Here is a 23970-nt window from a genome sequence, read left to right as displayed (position 1 = left end):
TCTCTCTCTCTCTCTCTCTCTCTCTCCCTCCCTCCCTCCCTCCCTCCCCCCTCTCTCTCACACACACACAAAATGTTGAGATCTGGCGGTCTATATGCCTGCCTAGAAAGGGACCAGCTGATTATAAGAAAGCTGCAGGGGTCCCCAACCTTGGCAACTTGAAGACTTGTGGACTTCAACTTCCAGAATTCCTTGCTGGCTGGAGAATGCTGGGAGTTGAAGTCCACAAGTCTTTAAGTTGCCGGGTTTGGAGACCCCTGGGCTATGGAAACAGGGTGGCAGGAGCGCAAAGGAGTCCGGAGGACAGTCGCCCGCAGCAGCTGTGCTTTGCACCCAAAGCGGCGTGAAACGCTTTCCCTCCCCTTCCCACCGCAACCACCCCCCCCGGCCCCCTTTCCTCAGTTCGTCGGAGGTGGAGCGCGTCCCCTTTCTCTACCTCCGACGTCTCAATGACCGTATGTAAAGGTATCGAGCCACCACAGAGTGAAACAGTATTTCTGGAATACTTTCCTTCCAAGCCGAGTACAGATCGAAGGAGATCCGCGCTAATCTATGGAAGCCGAAAATCAGGGGTTTGGGAGCACTTTTTCAGACAAACGCGTTGCTTGTAGCTCACTTCATCCAGGAGCTCAGGAGCCCTTTTAAATCATACGTGTAAGTACACAAAGATGCTTCCAGGGCCCCGATTTCCCTCTTAAGGCATTCTTACTTTTGCCCCCCTCCAGGTCGGAGCGCTCCTTTGACAGTGAAATTAATTCGAAGCGCAGGATTCCTTCTCAATATTTGCCCTTTCTTCAGTCGCCCAGTTTTTCAGCCTGCAAGATGCTGACTTCGTCCATCGTACCTGCCTGATCCAGGTGAAACTGCCAATGCAAGACGCTACGTTTTCCTCGGGGATGATATAAAGCAAGCCTTTCTCTTGGTCCACAAATGCCACGGCCCCAATCCCGTTTGGGTTCATGTGCTGCTTCGCTTCCCTGCTTCGTGGAGCTCCTGAGGATAACCACACACACACACACACACACACACACACACACACACCGGTTTATTCAGGACGAAAGAGGATTCTTTCGCTTTCCTCTGATCAACAACTCTTATTTGTCCCGAGACAGCCTGAAAGGAGCAGATTTTGAAAAAGAGAAGATGCTACAAGAGTTGAAGAGAGATATTTCCTTTAGAAGAAGAAATCTCCCGAACGGAGTTTGTTTACAAGTCCGGTCTCAAATTTAATTGGAAAAAAACAAACAAAAAACACACACTTCCTTTTTGTGGGGATCGGAAGAGTGTGGTTAGGAGAAGTAAATATATTTGGAGAGAAAGTGAGGAACGAGTGAGGGAAAGAGGGAGAAAGGGGGAAAAGAGAAGGAAGGAATGAAAGAAAGGAGGGAGGAAGGAAGGGAGGAGGAGGGAAGGAGGAGGGAGGGAGGAAGGAAGGAAGGAAGCGGAAGGAAGGGAGGAAGGGAGGAGGGAGGGAGGAAGCCAGGAAGGAAGCCGGGAAGGAAGGAAGGAAGGAGGGAGGGAGGGAGGAGGGAGGAAGGAAGGAAGCCAGGAAGGAAGGGAGGAAGGAGGGAGGGAAGGAGGAAGCCAGGAAGGAAGGAAGGGGGAAGGAAGGAAGGAAGGAGGGAGGAGGGAGGAAGGAAGGAAGGAAGCCAGGAAGGAAGCCAGGAAGGAAGGGAGGAAGGGAGGGAGGGAGGGAGGAAGCCAGGAAGGAAGGAAGGAAGGAAGGAAGGAAGGAGGAGGGAGGAGGGAGGGAGGGAGGAAGGAAGGAAGCCAGGAAGGAAGGGAGGAAGGAGGAAGGGAGGGAGGGAGGAGGAAGCCAGGAAGGAAGGAAGGAGGAGGGAGGGAGGGAGGAGGAAGGAAGGAAGGAAGGAAGGAAGGAAGGAAGGAAGGAAGGAAGGAAGGAAGGAAGGAAGGAAGGAAGACTTCTAGGATAACAGGATGGGCAGTTTCCTTTATTTAGGACTCAGACGAAGAGAATTCCGGGGCAAGTCATTTAAACTCGGACTAACCAAGGGAGTTCCTAGATCAGCTTCAGGGGTTGCCCTGTTTAACCAGTATTCGGAGTGAGCAAAACAGCCGCGGAGTTTCATTTCCGCCCAGTCTGGTCAAACAAACCGCTTGGACCGGATCGAGTGCCGGGTTGGAGGAAGCTGCCTCTGACCTCCCCCCACCCCGAAATCTTGCCCAGTGCACAAACTGAACCGCAGAGACGGCCTGCCCCCCTCCCTCCCTCCCTCTCTCTCCCATCCATCCATCCTTCTCTCGCGCTCTCTCCTTCTCTCCTTCCTCCCTCCCTCCCTCTCTCTCTCCTTCTCTCCTCTCTCTCCCTCTCTCATTCTCTCTCCCTCTTCCTCCCTTCTCTCCCTCCCTCCTCTCCTTCTCCCCTCCCTCCCTGCCCCTCCCCCTTTCCTTCTCTTCCTCTCTCCCTCCCTCATTCTCTCTCTCTCTCTTGTCCCTCCCTCTCCCTCTCCCCTCTCTCCTCCTCTCTCCCACTCTCTCATTCTCTCTCTCTCTCTCCCTCTCTCTCTCTCCCTCATTCTCTCTCCCTCTCCCTCCTCCTTCTCTCCCTCCCTTCTCTCCTCCCCCTCTCTCCCTGCCTCCCCTCCTCCTCTCCTCCTCCCTCTCCATCTCCCTCCTCTCTCTCCTCTCCCTCTCCCTCTCTCCCTCCTCTCTCTCTCTCCTCGCCCCTGTGGTCGCTCCGGGTCAAAAAAAGAACTGTCTCACTTGCCAGCGCCTGTGAGGAAGCTGCAAACGAAGATTTTTGGGCGGCTGGATGGAGGGGGTTTCCCCCACACACACCCCAATGGTCGCTTGTGGGGATGGCTAAAACGAGTAGGGCCGTTGGCGGCTGGAGGCGGGGCGTTGATAGAAGCTCCGGCCCCGGGCTCTGCAGTTGCGGAGCCTGGCGGGACTCCCGGCTCCTGCGAAACCCAGGAAGTGGATCCTGCGACTGTCTTGTAAAATCAGCAGATTTGGAAAGAAAAGGCTGCGGAGCCGGGTGGAAACGCCCGACGGAGGCTGCGGCTTTTGTCTGTGTCCGACTCACGCACCCCCAAGCCCCTGTCAATCTGCTGGCCATCGATCGGATCCAGGATCTCGATCCTAATCCGGATTTCTCCCGCAGCAAGGCCCTTTCCGCTTTATTGGCAGGGCTGGTTTCCTTCCTCATCCACTGTAAACCCGTTCGGCTGCAATCCAAGAGGCACTGACCTGGGATTAAACCCCCTTTTTGATTTAAAGGAAATTAACCTGGGGGAAGAGAACATCTCCCCGCCTGTATATAAACTGTATAGGTTTAACCTCATTCCGGACCATAAATTCGGTGTAGAATTTACTTCTAAGTAGCAAGGCAAACGACTAGGCTAAATCTAAGCTGCTCCTGATAGAAGTCTTCAAAAGGCCACGGCACCTTTTTTTTCCTCAGCAAGTTAAATTAAATTGGAATAAACTGCCCAGACCGGTGAATACATTTTAAAATCTTGGCTCAGTAATAAAGAGGGGGAAAAGGGGGAAAAAATTTATGCCCCATCATTTTTCAGATATCAGAAGTAATAAAGAGGAGCTAATTTACTGCCATTGGAGTCCTGAGGGGGACTCAGAACAATATATCCTCCTGAATAGCTGAAATTAAATGTCCATACCTGCTTTTAAACTGGCTTCCTTCCACTGTTAATCTCGGGCGGGCGTATTATCTGCACTAGGTCACCACATCCTGCTATCCTCTCCATTCTTGTGGCTGATGTTGTTGCTGGGGGTTTGTTTGCTTCCAGTCTGGAAGAAGGGTCTCCCCCTTTTGGTGGGTCTCCCCCTTTTGGTGAATGAGCGAGGGGAGGCATGGAAGTGGGCAGTGAGGGAGAGTTAGAGAAGTGCCTCAGACACTCAGAGGGCATCCATCCCATCCCTTTGTGGCAAAAAGGCTTAAAATACCCGGATTCAACTCAGAATAAATTCATTTTATTTGCAATGTAAGGAAAGGAAGGATTCATTAACACGTGGGGAAAGTCTTCGACCACAATTGAGGCCAAAAGACCTGTCGTTAAGGGAGACATTTGTTAAGTGAATTCTGCTCCATTTTACGACCTTTCTTGCCGCAGTTGCTAAGTGAATCACTGTCGTTGATAAATTAAGTAATCTGGTTGTTAAGGGAACCAGGATTCCCCTCATTGGCTTTGCTTGTCAGAAGGTCACAAAAGGGGAAATCACATGATATTGGCCACCGTCATAAATGTGAGTCGGTTGCCAAGCACCTGAATTTTGATCATACGATCCAGGGGACTCCGCAAACTTCACAACTGTGAAAAAAACGGACGTAAGTCACTTTTTATTTCCAGTGCCATTGTAACTTTGAATGACCACTGAATGAACTGTTGTAAATTCATACAGAACGACCTGTATAGGAAGGAAGGGTTACCAAATGTGAGCTGCAACAAATCAATACGACCGCTTGATGGCAGCAGAGAGAAAACGTAAAGCCCTTTGCTGTCATCTACAGGGCGCCTTCGTTTTTGAAGCCAAATGTTAGAGGTTTCCAACTTTAGCAACTTTAAGACTTGGGGACTTCAACTCCCAGAATTCCTCAGCCAGTTTTGCTGGCTGAGGAATTCTGAGAGTTGAAGTCCCCAAGTCTTAAAGTTGCCAAGGTTGGAGACCCCTGCGGAGTCTAGCCCCTCGGAGGAGGCAAGCCTTTGTCCTCAGAGTTACAATGCTTGAATTCAGTTCCCAGAGAGCGGGTTAGAAACGAAAGTGGAATCCATCACAGAAAGGGACCGTGATGGTTTATGTTGCAAAGCTTGGATGACCAGAGATTGAAGGAACTGATAGACATCCTGACTGTGTGAGCAAATACACACCCGCACGCATAGAGTCAGCCCTTAACTGGTGGCCGCTCCGCATTTCTTTTCTCTCACCCCTTCGTGTAAGTATAAAATAAATGGTCTGGAAAAGGTGGCTGGCCATTTGGGGGAATGTTTTTTTGGGGGGAGTGGGGTGAGAATGCCTCTTTGCTTGTGAACCTTTGCTGGGACTGGACTGGAGGCGCCTTTTGCCAAGAAAGTGGCCCATTGAAAGCAAGCAAACAGGTCACCTGAAGAAGAAAGGGAGAGGAGGAGGAGGGGGGAGGAAGAGGAGGGAAGAAAGAGGAAGAAGGGGAAGAAGAGGGAAGAAGAAGGAGGAGGAGGAGGAGGAGGAGGAGGAGGAGGAAAGAAGGAGGAAAGAAGGAAGGGAAGAAGGAGGAGAAGAAGAAGAAGAGAGGAGGGGAGGAGGAAGAGGAAGAAGAAGAAGAAGAGAAGAAGAAGAAGAAGAAGAAGAAGAGAGAAGAAGAAGAAGAGGGAAGGAGAAAGAAGGGAAAGGGGAGAAGGAGGAGGAGGAGGAGGAGGAGAAGCTCTCGCCTCACAATTAGAAGGCTGTGACTTGGATCCTAGGTAGAGGGCTAATATTTGGAATAGATTATCCTGCTCGAGCAGAGGATTGGACTAGATGACCTCCAAGGTCCCTCCCAACTTTCTTATTCTACGAAAGACTGCAAACGCCACCCCGGGAAGTCCAATCCCGCGAGTTTAAAATTGTGGGGATGGGGAGCTTGGGATAGTTCCCCCGGAGATTTCTAGCCACCGTTTGGTCCTCAGCTGGCTTAGGTGGCCTCCCGCTCGGAATTCTTTCCAAATAGAATAATTCCGAGGATCAGGGCGGCGTGCGGGGGAGGGGGGAGAGACTCCGCCTGGGCCCCCAGCAAGTGGCTACCCAGGCAGGCCCGCGAGAGTGCACCCGCACCCCAGCACACGAACCACCCCCTCCCTTCCCTGCTTCTTCAATTGCATCCTAAGCATTGTCGAGCTTTTCGTCGTGTTTTTCTTGGCTGGTTTGTGTGTGTGTGTGTGTGTGTGTGCGTGCGTTTTTAGGGACCGTGGAGCCATTGCCCTCCCTCTTTTCCTAGCGACAGAGGGGCGGGGATCTGGAAGAAGCTGTCGACGCCTGTTCAGTTAATTTAGCTTTACTTTGTCTAATTACCGGCGTAGCTCCGGGGAAAAGGAACCCGGCTCAGGACGGTAAACTGACACTTGGGCTCGGTGGGTGGTATGAGCCTGGCGGAGGGTCGGGGATGGAAAAAGCCTGCTTCCACTCAGCTCCTCCAGGTCACTGTCTGAAAGCGGCCAGAGCAGCAGCAGCACCAGCCGCCGCCCCTCCCCTGCCTTCCCCGGGCCCCCAGAGCACCTCGGAGCGGCACCACCAACGCTGCTGAGGCTTAAGGCTCACCCAGAGAGCCAGCTGGCCTCGGGGTAGCTTCAGCTGCACGTGGGCAGGCGCGGGAGATTTGAAAAAGTCCCCGCACCCTTGGCATGAGGAGTGGATTGGGAGCCAAGCCAAACTCCTTCTTGGAGCTCCTCCGTCCCGACCTGAAAGGAGCAGCAGTTGGGAACCTCGGACCCTGGGAATATTGGTCGGCTAGTCCCAATTTGTTTTTTTCCTTTCCTTTTCTTTTTTTTTCCCAAGAGGCAACTGGACTTTCTGGTTTTTCTTTGAAGACGTTTCTCCTCTTGTCCAAGAAGCTTCTTCAGTTCTGGTTGACCAAGCGGCCAGCTGTCTGAAAGGGATATAAATCCTTCCATTCCCCACCATCCGGTCAGAGCTGAAGAAGCGTCGTGGGTGAGAGGAGAAATGTCTTCCAAAAAACAACAATCCCCAAGAAAGTCCAGTTTTGCCTCTTGAAACAAAGACAACCAGGATGTGGATGACTGAGAATCTCCATAGATATTAGTTGGTTAGATTTCTATCTTGGGTTTATTTTTATTTTTATCTTTATTTATTTATTGATTTTGTCAAACGCTTACAAACATGATAGAAATAAGAATAAACACAAGTTTAAATACAAGAAATAGGAACTAATACTTGGGGACCATACGACAGGAACGGTAGGCACGATTGTGCACTTATGCACGCCCCTTAACCTTTCAGTTACCCAAAGAGTCATTTTATCCTCTTCACAACATCCCTGTCAAAGAGAATGGCTGGCCTTGGGATCATCCAGTAAGTTGCCATGGCTGGTTAGGAATCTCGCTCTCTTCAATCCAAGATCAATACCCAGTCGATTTCCCCACCTAGAAGCACTTTGGCGATCGGTCGAATCAGTTGTCAAGTGGGTGAAATAAACAGAGACTTTCAACTCTAGACGTTCCCAACTTAGAGGTCTCCAAACTTGACTTGGGGTGCCCACATTGCAGCCCTGGTCAAAAGGGCCCAGCAGAGATTATACTACCTGAGGCTTCTCAGAAAACAATAACTGAATGAGAAACTGCCAGTGACCTTCTACCGCTGCCCCATAGAGAGCATTTTAACATACTGCACCTCTGTATGGTTTGCCAATTGCACAGTGGCAGATAGGAAAGCACTTCAAAGGGTTAATGTCATTGCCCAGAATATCATTGGTTGCCCTCTCCCCTCTTTGGAAGAGCTTTATAGCTCCTGCTGCCTTAAGAAAGTTCAAAATATTCTCAAAGATCCATCTCATCCTGGGAACCCTTTTTTTTTTTTTTTTGAACTATTACCATCTGGCAGACGGTACAGGATAATAAAAACAAGGACAAATAGGCTGAAAAACAGCTTCTGTCCCAGGGCAATAGCTCTTTTGAATTCTGCTGTATAGTGCAGTGTTGGTGTGGTGTCCGGTTTTTTGGTTCAATGTGTGAAGGGTGAAGGATGTGTGTTTGTGTTTATTTTCATGGTCACGGTCATGCTGTGCACTGAAGATGGTGTTTGATTTCGTTGTACGAGGTGCAATGACAATAAAAGTCAACTAAACTAAACTAAACTTGGCAACTTGAAGACTTGTGGACTTCAACTACATGTTCCTAATTTAGGAGATCTCCAAACTTGGCAGGTTGAAGACTTGTGGACTTCAACTCCCAGAATTCTCCAGCCAGCAAAGAATTCTGGGAGTTGAAGTCCACAAGTCTTAAAAGTTGCCAAGTTTGGGGACCCCTGTGACCTAACTTCTAGGGTTGGAAAAACCAGGCTTGAGTTGCTCAAAGTGTTAGGATCCCATCTTCAGGTTCAAGCCTGATTGGGTTCCGTTAGTTTGGCTTCGTCGTCCTCAGAGCAGAGAGAATTTGGTTTGAAGGTGGGAGGCTTGAAGATTTAAAATTCAAATCCGTCCTTGGATTCATTACATGAGGGGGGGGGGGGGAAGGGGAGACCATGATCTTGTCCCTTCAGACTGGATTGTGTTTGTAAATTGGAATTGTGGGTATGTCAGATTCAGGACAACGAAATGCCCCCAGAACCTTTTCAAGTAGATCTTCCGCAGGAAAAAAAAAAAACATAATTTGTGAAGTGCCTTTCCCTTATAAATATTTCTCAGGGTGAACAACAGGACGCCTGGAGCTCCGTTTCTAATATTAGAACACAGAAGACGTGTAGGATTCTGGAAGAGATTTAAATCATCTTTTCACGAGAGAGCCTCCGTTTTCAATTCTGCGAAACTGAAATCGCGGTCTTGCCTTCCCAGATTTTGCCCTCGACTGACGGAACCCTGCGTACATGTGCACGCGCCCTCGTGCACTGCCTTTGAAAAGTGGTTTGGGAAAGAAACGGTGAGCAGAAATGGCAAACAGGGTTCCTTGCCTTGAGAGAAAAGGAATGTGGGAGTTTAGGAAAAAGAGCTCCGTGTCTGTCATGCCCTCGGAATAGATTCACTCTGCTTTCAGTTCTCGGAATTACCGGCTCCGGATGCTAAGCGCACCTGCAGGAATAGGTGGACACGCACCTGAGGCCTCTTGCGCCGGAGGAGAAAGCTTTCCAGGTTGATGTCTGCCTTCCACTAAGAGACACCAGTAGGTCAGGATCGGGCTACACATTTGTAAATCTGCCCCTGGCTGAAAGTTAAGGGCGACCACTGCCGTTTGGCTTCTGAGGTGGGCTAGCGCTGCACCTAATGCAGAAGTTGTAATGTTTATTGCCAAGGGTCGAGAGCAGGGGTCTCCAACCTGGGCAACTTTAAGCCTAGAGGACTTCAACTCCCAGAATTCCCCAGCAGCAAAGCTAGACCAAAAAAAACCCAGACAAAGAGCCCCAAGACATTAACCAAGCTCGGTTGGCTTCTCAGGAGGGTTGTTGTGAATACAGATCTCTTAGGTGCATTAAGTGTGCACATAATGCTGGGGAATTCTGGGAGCTGAAGTCCTCCAGGCTTACAGTTGCCAAGGTTGGAGACCCCCCTGGTCTTAGAGCAGGAGTCCCCAAACTTGGCATCTTTAAGACTTGTGGACGTCAACTCCCAGAATTCTCCAGCCTGGGAGCTGAAGTCCACAAGTCTCAAAGTGGCCAAGTTTGGAGGCCTCTGGTCTAGAGTAAGAAGAAGCCCCATCGATTGCCGGTTGCTTTCCGCTTCAGCTTAGATGGCATGTTGGTGCCCTCTGAAAAGACGTCTGTCACCGGAGTGGGTGCCATTCTCCAAAAGAAACACAAACGTTTCCGCTGGGGAAAGCGGAATTCAGCCCCTTGGGAGTCCCCCAGCCAAAGGAGCGAATCCCACAAGCGGTCCTTTCGGGCTAAGGCGAAAATGCTTGGCCCTCCTCACGCCAAGCGAAGGGAAAGGCCGATGGCCCCAAACGCCATTTACCTTGAGGAGCCTGGGGCTGGCTAGCTAGGCGTGCGCCTGGAGAGACTCGGCCACTGCCTGAGGGGGCAAGTTGATGGATGACAGAATGGCGTGTCCCAAATATGGCAGCCAGAGGGATCTGGAGCCTCCGCGGGGAGCCCGCAGGCCTGGAGGCGGGAGTGGGACGGGAGCCAACTGGAGTGGGACCGAGAAGCGCCCGCCCTCCGCCTCTCCTCTCTTCTTCCCTCTGGCCTGAGTTGTGGGATAAATTCAGCGGAGGAGGGGAAGGGAATTGGGGGGGGGGGGAGAAGGGATTACCCTCCCCCTCCTTTTCCTTCGGCGCCCCCCCCCCCTCCTCCCACACACGCTCCCACACTCCTCTCCAGGCGATAGCCCGCCGCAGATTTTGTTTGGCTGCGCTGCCTTTAACGCAAAAGCGGCGCAGGGGGTTTGATGGATTTCCTCTTCTTTAAAAGGCTTCGGGAGGCCACCAGGCAGGGGGCAGAGAGCGGAGCCCGGGAGAACTGAAGGCTCCTGAGGAGGAAGAGGAGGAGGAGGAGGCGGTGGAGAAAGAGAAGGAGGGGGCCAGACAGGAGAGGGAGGGAGGGAGGGAAGGGGGGCGCTGGGCTTGTGTGCAAGAGCGAGCGAGCCCGGGAGCGGGGGGAAAGCTTGCGCAAGGGAGGAGGCAGAGATGATGCTCAGGGCGCCGCTGCCAGACCGCTGAGGAGGTGGCCCAGGAGGAGCAGCCTCCATGAGCTCCGAGATCGGGGCCCCGGTGCCTCGCAGCCCGGCCTTGATGAACCAGCCGCCGCCTCCGCTGCCTCCCTCCGCCCTGGAGACGTCCAGCACGGGCAGCAGCACCTCTACAACCCCCGGCGGCGGCGGCGGCGGCGGTGGAGGCAACAACTCGGGCGGCTGCGCTTCCGCCTCCGCGCCCTCCAAACCCAAGAAGGCCAGCTCGGGGCTGCGGCGTCCGGAGAAGCCGCCTTACTCCTACATCGCGCTGATCGTGATGGCCATCCAGAGCTCGCCTTCCAAGCGGCTGACGCTGAGCGAGATCTACCAGTTCCTGCAGGCCCGCTTCCCTTTCTTCCGCGGCGCCTACCAAGGCTGGAAGAACTCGGTGCGGCACAACCTCTCCCTCAACGAGTGCTTCATCAAGCTGCCCAAAGGGCTGGGCCGGCCGGGCAAGGGTCACTACTGGACCATCGACCCAGCCAGCGAGTTCATGTTCGAGGAAGGCTCCTTCCGACGACGCCCGCGGGGCTTCCGAAGGAAATGCCAGGCGCTCAAGCCCACCATGTACCACCGCATGGTCAACGGGCTCAGCTTCCTCCCGCAGGGCTTCGACTTCCAAGCCGGGCCGGCCGCCCCTCTGGGCTGCCACCCCAGCGGCTACAACCCTCTGGACGTCATGCAGGCCGGCGCTGCCTACGACGCCCACCACGTCCCGCACATGTCGCCTAACCCGGGCTCCACGTACATGGCCAGTTGCCCGGTGCCGTCCAACGGGCCGGATTACGGGCCGGATAGCAGCAGCAGCCCAGTGCCTTCCTCGCCTGCCATGGCCAGCGCCATCGAGTGCCACTCGCCCTACGGCAGCCCTGCCGGACACTGGACCGCCTCGGCGGCCTCGCCCTATCTCAAGCAGCAGGCCCTGCAGCCTCCGCCGCCGCCGCCGCCGCCCGCCGCCGCCCCTGCCGGCATCCACTCGGGAATGGCCTCCTATTCGCTGGAGCAGAGCTACCTGCACCAAAACGGCAGGGAAGACCTCTCAGGTACCGCAGCCGCCCCGTCCTGTCCTTCCCTTCCTTTCCTCTTTCTCCTTTGCTTCCTTTTCAAAGGCCGAGGCCTCTTTCCCTGGGAATCTGGAAAGCAAAAAAACCCTCCGCGAAGGTTGGCCGGAGCCAGAGCCGAGTCTCGGGCCGGGAGGGCAGAAATGAAAGCCTAGGCACTCACATGACTTGGAAGCTCCTTTGGTACTTTGAAAGGTAAAGGTAAAGGCTTTCCCCCCCTGGCACATACGTGCTGGTCGTTTCCGGCTCTAGGGGTACTTTAAAGGCCATCGAATGGTTTATAGATGGTCCAATCCTGTTGAGAAACACGGAGTTTGCAGACCATAAGCCCGCAATCTGTCCTTTGCAGGAGATTTCCAGAATACGGACTTGACTGCCATTTCAATAGAAGCGTTAGCTTTAGGGTGAAGGTGTAAAATGAGGCAATTGTGAGTGTTTTTTTGTTTTTTACTCACATGTATAGATTGGAGAATTGTATTCTTGAAGGGGCTAGAGAGAAGAAAGTGAAGCGAGTCCTGGCTCGAGGGGGGAGAAATCTGAGAGTATCTGGCTGCGATCCTAAGCAAACTTACCGGTGCTCAGAATCGCAGCCAGATCGGGACGTTGAGATAGGAACGTTGGATTTGTATATTGCTGCCGTTCAGTATCTGATCTAGATTCTTTCTACTGTGTACAGTAACTGACCTGATTGGTGTGTGTGTGTATGTGTGTGTGTGTGTGTTGAAGGGGAATTGCCTTGTTTCTCCCACCTCGAAGTGAAATTTAGGGTAGATTAAAAAACAAAACAAAAAACAAATCACAAAAATGTCTCCTGAGTGCTGAAGAGAGACCCCCCAAATCCCTCCGCCCCGCTAAAGTTAAGTCGTAGCTGTCAGATAACAAGCCGAGGAGGTCCTTGTCCAGTACAGATGTTTTCAGAGAAAACACCAGCTTTGGTATAAGAAAGCAAAGGCTTTCTAGGGGGATGGGACGAAAGGAATAGGCCGAATTGTTGCGGGGTGGGGGTGGGTGGGGGATAGAGAAGGGTAGCGCTGGGTTAAGCAGAGAAATTCACATCTGCAGTCTTAGCCTCGCGGCATCTTGCGATTTTCAAGATGAGTCTCGAATTCCGCTGCTAGTTCCCTCCTTACACCCTCCACCCCAAACTTCAGTTCACCAACCACCCCCCAGAAGACAAAGGCAGCAGTCGCATCCAGGAGCTTCTCCACACTCAAAGATCCCCAGCTACGTGGTGTTTATGAGGTGCAGTTCTCCCCACTGTTTCTGGCACACACACACTCCCCCCCTCTCAACTCAGAGTAGGAAAAGGCGCCAGCAATGTGTACAACTAACTCTAAAGCTGCGGTTCTGGAGTACCGGGTTTTTCTTAAACACCCCCCCCACACACACACACACCCCATCCCCGGACGGTGCTAAGGCTCCTTAGACTTTGCTTTCAGGCAAGGTAAAATTTAAAGGGGGTGTTTCAAAGCAAACCCCCACACACACACACATACACGAAACTGAATGCGATGACTTCTCATTCGAAGAAGTAAACCTGGGTAGGAGAGTGGACCGCCTTTAAGGATAAAGAGGCAGAAAGTGAGAGAGAGGAAAGAGGAGAGAGGGAGGGAGAGAGAGGGAGAGAGAGAGAAAGGGAGGGAGAGAGAGAGAGAGAGAGGGAGAGAGAGAGAGAGACGCCGGGACTTAATCAATCAAGAAGGGTTCCGTCCCAGGCCCTACTCCGTTGGGGTAGTTGTTGTTGCGTTCGGGTTGTTCTTTAACTTTGCCATCCTGCGCACGTCTTCGCAAAAGGAGGCCTTTTAAACTCTTGACTCTTGGGAATCGGTAACGTCCCAGCAAAGACGGTGGGGATTGGTATTGTTTCTGTATCCTGTGAAATCGCCGAAAGTTTTCCCTTACACACTCCCAGGCTGTGTGTTCCTGTAGGTAATGCTCAGCTTTAGTATATATATATATTTTCCCCTTGGGGAATTTTACTGGGTTCAAACCCTTTCTCTCTTCCCCAGAAGGCAGAAAACGCTAAATCTCTAAAGGATCTTTAGTAGTACGCTTATTTAAATAAAAATAATAATAATACTCACTGTTGTACCGGGCTAATTGAAAAAAAAAAAGAGGGGGTGTAATTGCAAATCGTTCTGCAGATGGTATGGGAGAAGCCCAGCTTTGTGCATTTGTGCATTAAAAAAAAGCCCCAAACAAAAGGGTGTTCGGGTTATTTCTATAACTGGAAGGAACTGCCGAGAGATCGTCTCTTCGCAATATATTGTTTTGTTTTTAAGCCTTGAAAAATCCGGGGGAGAGCAAAGAATGGAGAAAATAAGGCTTCGAAATGGGTAAAAGATGTTCAGCTGGGATTGGGAGCGGGGGGGGAAGAGGCGATGGGTTCTCCAAATAACCCTTTTAAACGTGGGTCTCGAAGGTTAACTAAACAAAGACAGTCTGGGGCTGGACCACACCGAAGGGGACTCCGGAGCTTGACTTAACCCAGATGAGAGGGAGGTCTTGTTCAATTTTATGGGAATTTCAACAAGTCACAAATACAGACGACCTTGTCCACTGCTTGGGATTTCTCCTCGGTGACCTGCTGTCAATCAGCGGCAGAAACCTTCCCGCAAAACGGGCCTCCCCATCTCGGCGCAGTTGTTTTTAGCTGGGGAGTTTGAAAAACGACCGTCCCCTGAAAGATCTTTTCTTAAAACTGGTGTAATAATAACAACAGCAACGTTAACAACAACAGCAAGAACGGGGAAGAATGGAAGTAAGACAGGACCCTGGAAAACGTTCCGTGTTTTTTTTCTTTTTTCTTTTCGCCTCTTCCAGTTCCTAATGCCTCCGTTCTGAAGATCTAAATATAATTTCGGTTGTTGACGTTCATGAATACACAAACAAAACGTTCCTGCACGAATTCTACGCGAAATACAACTCCCCAGGAAAATGCAGTGTGTTTTTCCTCCTTTACCTTCCATAACACCAACGATTTCTGTTCCCTCCTTTTTCTTGATCATGAAAGGGCTGTAATCGGAATAACCTCACTAATTCCTGACTACACATCTCCGCTTTAAAGGGGCAGGCGGAGTTGTAGTCCGATCCCTAACCTGGCTTAAGCATCCCTAACCTGGCTTAAGCAACGGTGGGACTCTGGATAAACCTTTTTGAGGGCTTCTACGCAGGCCTGAGTACCTGCTAATTCTTTGGGTTCCTTAAGTGTAAAAAAAAGGGGGATAAGATCTCAGTATTTACACCATGGTCTTCGCGAGGTTTGCTCTCCGAGAAATGAGCATTAGCTCCCAAGCTTGATTTTTAAAAAAAGCTCTTCCATGAAGTACGATCGCTCAAGAGATACTTAAAAGGGGGTTCCCTGAGATCACTTAGACCTTCCCAAATAAGCTCTGTGTCCATCCCTGAAGAAGCTACGGAGCCAGAGTTTCCTATTTCCGATTTTTAAACGTGTGTGTGTGTGTGTGTGTGTGTGTGTATGTGTGTGTATCTAAGGGAAGGAAATATACCCTGCTTAACCTGGGGTGTGAATCCTGAGCTTTACTTGTGAGTAAGCATAGATAGGAAACGAAGGTCTTTCCACCCCTCCCACCCAAATTCGGGTAACTTTTGAACTGAGTAATTCTCAGACGAAGTGATCCTTTCATTATCCTAGCTAGCCGGGTTTTTAAGACAACTTATGCCCAAGTATAATGAGAAAGCAAAAGATCCTTCTTTCACAGCTGGCAACCACAGCTGGTTGTGGTTCTTGTCGGCTGGAAACCTAAACCCTCACAGTGTCCCAAAGGTGCTTTCAAAAAGGCAAGTGGGTTTTCCTTGGTTTTCCTTGAAGGCGACGGTGTTCAATACTCTGCAGTGGACTCTCCTGGAGAAGCTAATATGGAAAAAAAAAAAAACCATCCAATGTAAACCAACGGGACTTTCTAACACGTTTAGCCCATAGACTGGAGTTTTTGAAAGCGAAGGGAGGATTCGGAGCTGACAAGACTATGCAAAAAAAGCCATCGGTGAAAAAAGGACACGTTCGAAATGGTCCGAAGCTAGATTTGCTGAGGAGAATCAATTCCCTCTTGGTATAAACCCCACGCGTTTGCAAGGGAAGGCACTACAGCCAGGCCTCAAGGCCTACGGCCCTGGAGAGGACCAAGAAAGGTCCACGCCACCCAGTTTCCAAAATCATGGGTCTGGGGGTCGAAACGAGCAGTTACGGGAGTCTCGAAAATACGCACAGGGGATTTATTTCCCCATCCAGCCGCTGAGCCCTTGCTATAAGATCTCGAGATCTACGCGAGTTTTTTCCGCTGGGTCATTTTCTAGGCTGGAAGGAAATCGCCTCTCTTTCTCTCCCAATTGATTTTGGTTTTTGGTTTTTTTAAACCGGCCACTCGAGTCGAATCGCGATCCAATCGGTAACACTTCCACACCACCACTTCTTTGAATCTCTGGTTAGCCCTGGAAAAGGCCGAGCGAGATTGGAACCAGAGACCTTGTTGTTTTTTTCCCCGGATATTTGAAGAAGGGGAAAGAAGGAAGAAAGGGAGAGTCGGGCTGTTTTTTGTTTTTGTTTTTGTTTTTGTTTTGCTTTGCTTTGTTTTGTTTTGTTTTGGCACACCCTTAATCCAAGCCGAACCGCTTGAATCAGAGTTGTAATAAAACTTTGCGGCCTTTCTTGGGAGCCTAAGAAAGGCGGCGGGAATCCAAGGGAAGCGGTTGATTTGAGTAGAAAGGACCTGAGCAGAAAGGACCCAAAACCCAAGAGGCGAAAAGAGAGGGACCGTTTCAATGGCTACTTGACCCCCAACTTGCAGCGTCGCTGGACGTGAGTTGGGAACAATGGGGACAGGTTTACTTTTTGAAAGCAAGCAATAGCCTTCTCGAAAACGCTACAAAAATCTCAGCTGAAGCCACTGGCACTGGGGAGCCACAAGGCTTGGGAGGAAAGACAGCATGTAAGCTAACTCTTCTAACTTCTTTATGTCTGGAAGGAAAAGAGGACAAAGCTCCCATCTTCCTGTATTGATTGGCTAGCAAACCATAGAGATGGATGGGTGGGTGGATGGATGGGCCTATTCAAGCTCTCTCAGAAAGTCGTTTTACTTTTAGTAAAGAAAGTAAAAAAAGTAACTACTAGCCCATCAGTTGAAATCATTTCCTGCCCTTTCTACATCATAACTCTTTACGAAGAGTCAAGGGTGCTTTCCAGTTCCCAGGAGCTCGGATGCACAGCCACACCACACCATTGGTTGGAGGACAGAAGAGCCTGGATTCACGGGCCAGGCCAGCTAAAATATGATTCCTGGGTGTACTGAGGCCGAATTGCATCCTCCAACAGAGCCAGGCAACCTAAGGAGTAAAATAACATCCTTTGCCTTTTGGGAAATTTTTGACTCCATTTAAGACAGGTTAAAAAGCGCAAGATGGCCGCCAAGCCTTTGGGATCTTCTGGGCATTCACCAGGTCTCTGCAGAAAGAAAGAAAAAAGCCCATGGAAATCAATGATTCTCTGTGGGGGGGGGGGATTCAGGAAGAGGTTCGTGTGGATGTGCCCCTTTAGCAGAACAAGCAGGTCCTTAAATTGTAAGGAAATGCTGTAAGGGAATCTACACGGCAAAAAGCCCAGGGCTAAAACCAGTTTGTGCCTTGTGTTTCCTTTTTCCAAGCCTTTGCTTGGCTGTTTCTGGACACCAGAAAATCCCTCACTAGCGAAGTGTGACTTGAAGGAAATCCACCCAAGCTCCACTGACCTCAAATACCCTGCCTCAAAAAACCGAGGGGCTCTGGTTGTAAACAGGGAAGCCTCCTTGTAAAATCCTGGTACTGTTAATACCATTAACACAAGTGGTAACCGGAGCCTATCTTGAAATCAGGATTTGAGGGGAGGGGGGAAGAGGAGGAGAGATCAACCGAATGCAGGAGAGATTTATTTACTGTTATAATAAGGCCTTTAAGCCTGAAATAATCTCCCTAAAAGGAAATGGGGTCCTTTCTTGAAAATCCACTTGGAATCCTGCACTTTTCTTCCAAATGGTGACTCAGTGATTGATAAGGATTCTGCTGCTTGGTGTCCAAGTTCTGTTTTCATTTCGGACTGCTTGGCTGCTTCATATTCCTTTCCTTTCGCAACTCGCTTTAGGACCAGTCGAAAAGTGGATATGGAGGCCAAAAAGAAAGAAATAACTCCCAGGTCCTTCTCTGAGTGAATACACTCACTTTTCCTGCAGGCCAACTTTAAAGTATCTAATTCTGTCTTTCCCCCAATCTCAAGAGGAGGAAAAACCTTTAAAAATGACCAAAATGGAGCTTTGGCAAAGAAATAGGGCATCGCTTTTACAATGTTGCTCTTTAGGATCTGGGTCTTAACTGATTTGATTGCAATTTAAACTTTGGGGTTTTCTATATTGCTACATAGAAAGAAAATACCACACCCAGCTTTGTGGGTACCTGTGCGTGCGCATGTGTGCATAAGTGAAAAAAATTCAGGCAGGAAAGAAACAGTTCGTCTAAATTGCATTCCTACTCTATCTGAGAGTCCCTTATTGATACCATTACCTGTGTTTCCCCAAAAATAAGACCAGGTCTTATATTAATGTTTGCTCCAAAAGATACATTAGGGGTTATTTTCTGGTTAGGTCTTATTTTCGGGGAAATACAGTTCCAAATGCATCCGTCTGGCTGACAATCTTAATTGGAGATTATTTTCAGGGTAGGGCTTATATTGCAAGCATCCTGAAAAAAATCACGCCAGGGCTTATTTTCCAGTTGGCTCTTATTTTCAGGGAAACAGGGTATTTATAAGATTTACTTCTGAATCAACATTAATAAGATTGACCTGTGGCTCTGAAGCCAAGTGTCCATACCCGTGTAAGCATCCGGTGTTGGGTGATTTAAGAAACGGGAGCTTCCATTGAAGGAGAAAGAATGGGGACCTGTGGGCACCTTGATCTTCAACCAAGGAAGGAAACATCCTTTATTGTTAAAGCTGATAGAGTTCCAACAGAAAGCTTAACATTGGCTTGTGGCTGCAAACTGCCAGGCAGACCTAGGAGGGCCAAGTGGGAAATAAGAAACAAGGTCACCCTTTGAAGGAAAAGGCGCACAGATTTGCATTTGGACTGGAAGTTTGTATGCAGCTGAACTTCCTTGGAACTTCCTCTGGATGAAGTCCGAGCTCTAAAATTAGCCAGCTGGAACCAGGAGATATCTGAGCAGCCAGACTCTTGTCTTCTGTGCTCCAAGTGATTCAGGGATTGGGTGCAAGCAGGATTCCATCCAGTTGCTGCACTGCCATAAAGCATCTCCTACTTTGCCGTTTGCCTGGCCTACGAATGTAGAACTACTTATAAGAATTGTCATGCCCTTGGACTTTTTTTTTTTTTTTAACATTTGAATGAAACTGAGCTCCTATATAAATTTACCTTGGGTTCCCCAACTCAATGGGGTTGGCTTGTGTGCAGACAAGACTAGGTAAAGCTCTTTCATTGAGGTCTTCTCCAACTGGGTGCCCTCCAGAGGTGTTGGAACTGGTTGGATCACTCCAAGCCTGCCAGGCCATCTCCTTGGGCGTGAATTCTGATTCAGGAATGGATTCCCAAGATAACAAGGCCAGATCATGTATTGTAGCGGTTAAAGGCGTTGGACTAGAAGATGCTAGGACAAAATGGAGTTCTAGTCCTGTCTCAGACATGGAAGCCAACTGGGTGATTTGGGGCCAGGTGCTCCATCTCGGCTGTAGGAAGAAAAAGCCACCTCTTCCAGAAACCTTGAAGCCTCCTCTCACAAGAGGGTCAGCTTTCCTAAGAGTAAACAGATGGTGAGCTGCCCCAAGGAAATCAGGGATCCCACTCAGGTTCAGATTCCCCTTTGCAGGTTTTCATGGCTCTTCTTGAGGTTGGGTGCTTTCTAAAACCTTCCGCGTGGATGTTTGTGGTAAATGCTTTAACTTCCAGCCAAAGCTTTTGGTATTGTAATGAAATAAGGAAGGGGGACTGAAGGAGTGGAGCACGGAAACTTTTCATCTTCTCCATCCTATTTGTGACTCTCTAAGCATCGACAATGCTCTTCTCAAATACTATTACATACTACGTTATATTTGTAGCCTGCTCCCTCCTCTCTCCCAGTGTGCCATTTAGAGCGGCTAGCTAGTAAATAGGGGTGGCGGAGTTTGGTCTAAATTTCTCTCATTATTTTTACCTTGAGCTGCAAGCATGGAAGATTTTTGCTGGTGATGAGACGAACAAAAACAAAGGGATGTTTAGCCCACTGCCTTTTGATGAGGTTAATTTTAATTTTATTTTAATTAAAACAGAGTCCAAATGCCTCTGACTGATTGGTTGATTGATTGGGCCTTTGATGGGTTTGACTCACCTCCCAGCCAGTTTGCTTAACTCTAAATGGAGGCGCGGGGGGAATTCAAGAAATTGGAGGTGTTGGGTTACATTTTGGATTGGTGATCTCTTCACTGTAATGAAGAGCAGGCCGGTCAGCGAGCCCAGCCATGCCAAGGCTAGGAGAAATGTTCCGTTTGGTTCAGGACTCAGGTTTTGCTCCCTATCAAAATCCCTTCCCTTCCAAACAGTAACCAGTGAAGGGGCGATGCAGGGAAGCGAGAGAGATGATGGAAGTGTTGAACAATGAGTGGGGAAACTCTGGTTCAATTCCACCTCAGGCACAGAGGGATAATGGGTGAGTTTGGGCAGTCACTCTCATTCAGCCCAGCCTATCTCACAGGACTGTTGTACACACCCACTGTGCTGTCCAGACAGTTTAGAGTTAATGGGATTTGGGATAGTTAGTTAGGAACTGAGAGCTGTCCCCTTAAGGGAATGCATCATGGTAAATGTAGTTAAGGTATCCTGGGAAATGTAGTCCATGTCATGTGGCCACATCTGTAATCCAGATTGGTCACTAAAATGACCCTTGTTGGGTTGGGGAAGGCTCCCTCACTCTTGCCTGAATCCTTTACCATGCAGCCACTTCAATCATCATGGGGATGAGAGTTTATTATCCTCCTACACCACAATTCAGATAGGCAAAGGATTGGACATTAAGAAGAACCTCGTCATAAATGTGAGTTGACAGGATGCCTGATGAACCAATAAGAAAGACTTTGTATGGATGCTTTGTGGAGTTGATCTGTCTCCTTTATGCCATCCAAACATTAATAAGCAGAACCGTAGAAAGATAATAAAGCCTATCTCACAGGACTGTTGTACACACCCCCACACAAACACACCCACACAGAAGAAGGAAAGGATGCAGTCTTGATCTCCAGAAAGAAGGCAGGGGTGTAAATCTAACAATACAAAATGAACAGGTCTACTGGTAAGGGAGAGGACCAGTTTGGTGGACTGTCCAGACATTGACCTAGAACTGGGAGACGGGCACAAAGCCAGCAGGCCAGTCACTTCCTCTCAGCCCAGGAAGTAAGCAATGGCAAACCACTTCCAAAATCTTGCCAAGAAAACTTGCAGGGAATTTGTCCAGGCAGGTGCCAGGAGTCAACACTGATTCAAAGAAGCACACACCAACAGACACACAATTTGATTAGAGAAGAATCGGGAAAAGGTTGCTCCCCAAGTACTTCGAGGGTGTGATGGGTGGCACCAACCTGCACCCCCCATTCAAGCTGGAAGAGTTTTGTTGCAATTACAGAGGCAAACTTGCTGCGATGAGAAGTTGGGGAGCAAAGGAAAAAACCGCAAAGGTTTGGTTCAGATCTAGTACAGTTCTCAAGGTGAGGTTTGGGGGCTTTTTTGTTTTGTTTTGGACTTAATGAGGGACATGAACCAACATAGAGCACCAAGTGCCCCCCCCCCCCCACTCCTGGGCCTCCTTCTCCAAAAAGTGAAGTCTTGGAGGGAGGGAGTCTCCTTTCCTTTACCTATGGAGTCCCATCTCTCCATTTTACACCAGGACAATTGAGCCCCCCCTCTCTGTTCCCCCCCCTCCCTCCCCTCCCCCGAGCATCCCTTGGACTGGCCTTCTCTTTTCTCTCTCTCCGCAGTGGGCCTGCCTCGGTACCAGCACCACCCCAGCCCGGTGTGCGACCGGAAGGATTTCGTCCTCAATTTCAACGGCATCTCGTCCTTCCACCCATCGGCCAGCAGCTCTTACTACCACCACCATCACCACCACCACCAAACCGTCTGCCAGGACATCAAGCCCTGTGTGATGTAAACGCGGACTCCTAAGGCGAGAGCGGAAGGAGCCGGCCGCAAGTGAAGGGCGGCGGGAGGCTGCAGAAGCGCTCCCAAAATCCCAGCAGGGCCGGGGAAGGGCGCGGAGTAAACCCACCCCCACCCCCCACCCCCACGGCCCCACGGCTCCCGACACGAGGAAGCCAGCGCAGGGACACGCACTTTTTCTCGGGGTGACCTCGCGCAGCGCGATCCTCTGGACTCGGGAAACCAAAGCTTCGTTCCGGCCCGGCCGCTTTGCCCTTGATCCTTCCCTGGCCCTTTGAAGCGAAGCCCCGCTCTCATCCGCCGGACTGACGCCTTGCAGAAGAGGAAAGGCACGGGAAGGGACATTCCCCTCCTCAGCGAACCCCTCTGTGTGCCCTCACCCGGGGGAGGGACCAACCCAATACACAGGATCGCTGCCTTTACCAAGGGACGCGTTCACAGTTGCAAACTCCGCGCATTGCTCTGGAGGGGAGTGGGGGGGGCTACCGTTCCCTCCCTCCTGGTTTCCACCTAGCAGTCATCCCCGAGGGGGATGATGGGCGCCCAATTCCGAGGATGCCGTTAGTTAGACACCCATCCCAAAGGAGCTCCGAGGTGCTCTCTCTCTCTCTCTCTCTCTCTCCCTCCCTCCCTCCCAAGGAAGAGAATGCCTGCTTAGGATCGGGCTGGGCAGATTCCCTGAGCCTTCTTTGGGCCGCACAGCCTTCCTCCGCCCGAGGTCCTCCGGAGAAATGAGGTCACGCTCCCCATCCCCTTTATTTTATAAGATGGTGGGGAGCTGTAGTTCAGCCTTCCCAGAGGGGATTCCGGGGACGAAAGAGGCTGGCTTTGCGCGGTGGTGGTTTCTGCAGGTCTGCCCTGTTCTTTTGCTAAGCCCGCGTTTCCCAAAGGCGAAAGAGGTCGTGTTTCCGGTTTCATTTAATTTCCTATCTATGGGTTTCATTTAAAAGCAACATTAAAAAGGTTGGATTCGGACTTGACCCAAGCCTTATGAAATCGATAGGATTTCCCCCGTTTGTAATTCCGTGGAATGAGTCTAAGGATGAGTAAACCAGCCAACCTGGGTTTTTTTGGACATACTTCAGGCATGTTGGTGTGGAGGTCGCTCTCTTTTCACTACACAATATCCCCCCTTATTTTATTTTTTAAAAAATCTTTAAAAATAAAGATGCTTGAAGCAAAAGGGGTCGTCCATGTAGCTCAAACAATCTCGGCCACTTGAGCTGGACTTCGCCGGTCATCTTGTAAAAGGAAGTCCTTCGCCTTCCCATGTCATTAGCATCGCATGGACCCGAGGCCGTTTATTCGATTAACCCCGTTTCCCTCGCCCGCGTTTAGACAACGGCAAATCGGAAGGGAAAGGCTTCTAGAGGCGGCAGCGGCCACCGGGGGACTTCGAGCGCAGCCAAGCCACCGTCGAGGTGATTGAAAACGGTCCTTCGTTACAATACAATTCATTCGGCACAAGGATGGCTGGCTGGCCGGCCGCTCGAAGGCCCCGACTTGGAGAAAGAGCCGCCCTGCCTCCGTGGTGTTTTAGCGTCTTGAAAAAGTTCCTTTCCTCTGCAGGAAGATCTCAGGAAGAGAGGCCAGGCATGCTTTCCTTACGGGATGCACAGTTCGGGGAAGGGGGAATTTAACGAAAGCGAAAGTATTTGTTGATGCAGAAAACCTTTGATCGTTGCTTTGGCCAAGGCTTCTTTCTTTCTTGGTTTTGCATGAAATGCCTTATTTTTCCAGGGTGCCTCTTAAGGGACTCCGTTGGCATCGACCACCCCGACGAAGCGCCACTGATTTCTGGGGTGGGAGTGGGAGGACGCGAGTATTTCCACCGGCACCTCCCAATTTCCAAATCCGGGTAACCCGCTTAGTTTTCAGATCCTGACACGTTACCACTTCGGGGTTAGTTTATTTCTATTTTGTTTTCCCCCTTAAGCGTTTTATATCACAGTTTGCTGACGTTTTGTTGTTTTTGTTTCTTTGAGGAAAAAAAAAAGAATTGAAATAAATTTCGTGTATACTCGCACACTATCGCTTTTCAACCAGAGAGTATAATTTGCACTTATGTATAACGTTTGTTGGTTTGTCAGAAATTTGTGATGTACAAAGTTCTTGGGGTGGGCAATTATTTCCCCCAATAAAATGTATGTGACACAAGCTTAGCTTCCTTTCCCTTTGGCATGTAACGCATCCCCTTTATATAGTAGGAAGGGTCCACGGTTAATGCTTGAAAATAACAGGCAGCAATGGCGGGGGAGTCGTTGCCTTCCTCGTTCAAGGGGAAAGAGAGCCCGGCTTTGCGCAGGTTTTGCGGGCTTCGCTTTGGGTGCAAGGCGGGGAAGTAACTTGGTAAGACCCAGCTTGAAGGTTTCAACCCGGCGAGACTTTATTCCGGTCA

The 23970-nt window shown here is 50.1% G+C and overlaps 1 protein-coding gene across 1 annotated transcript; it reads left to right on the top strand.

Moving 5' to 3' along the window:
* Positions 1–10262: 10262 nt before the first annotated feature.
* On the top strand, positions 10263–23729 carry FOXF2 (forkhead box F2). The gene is made up of 2 exons (XM_026715051.2): positions 10263–11370; positions 21392–23729. Exons 1-2 carry the CDS (start codon positions 10344–10346, stop codon positions 21562–21564), a joined length of 1200 nt encoding a protein of 399 aa, XP_026570836.1. The 5' UTR covers positions 10263–10343; the 3' UTR covers positions 21565–23729.
* The last annotated feature ends 241 nt before the right edge of the window (positions 23730–23970 follow it).

This window comes from Pseudonaja textilis, chromosome 3, assembly GCF_049901715.1.
Source record: "Pseudonaja textilis isolate UNSWEBS1 chromosome 3, rPseTex1.2, whole genome shotgun sequence".
Lineage (NCBI taxonomy): Eukaryota > Metazoa > Chordata > Lepidosauria > Squamata > Elapidae > Pseudonaja > Pseudonaja textilis.
This window is presented reverse-complemented; position numbering and strand designations above follow the sequence as displayed.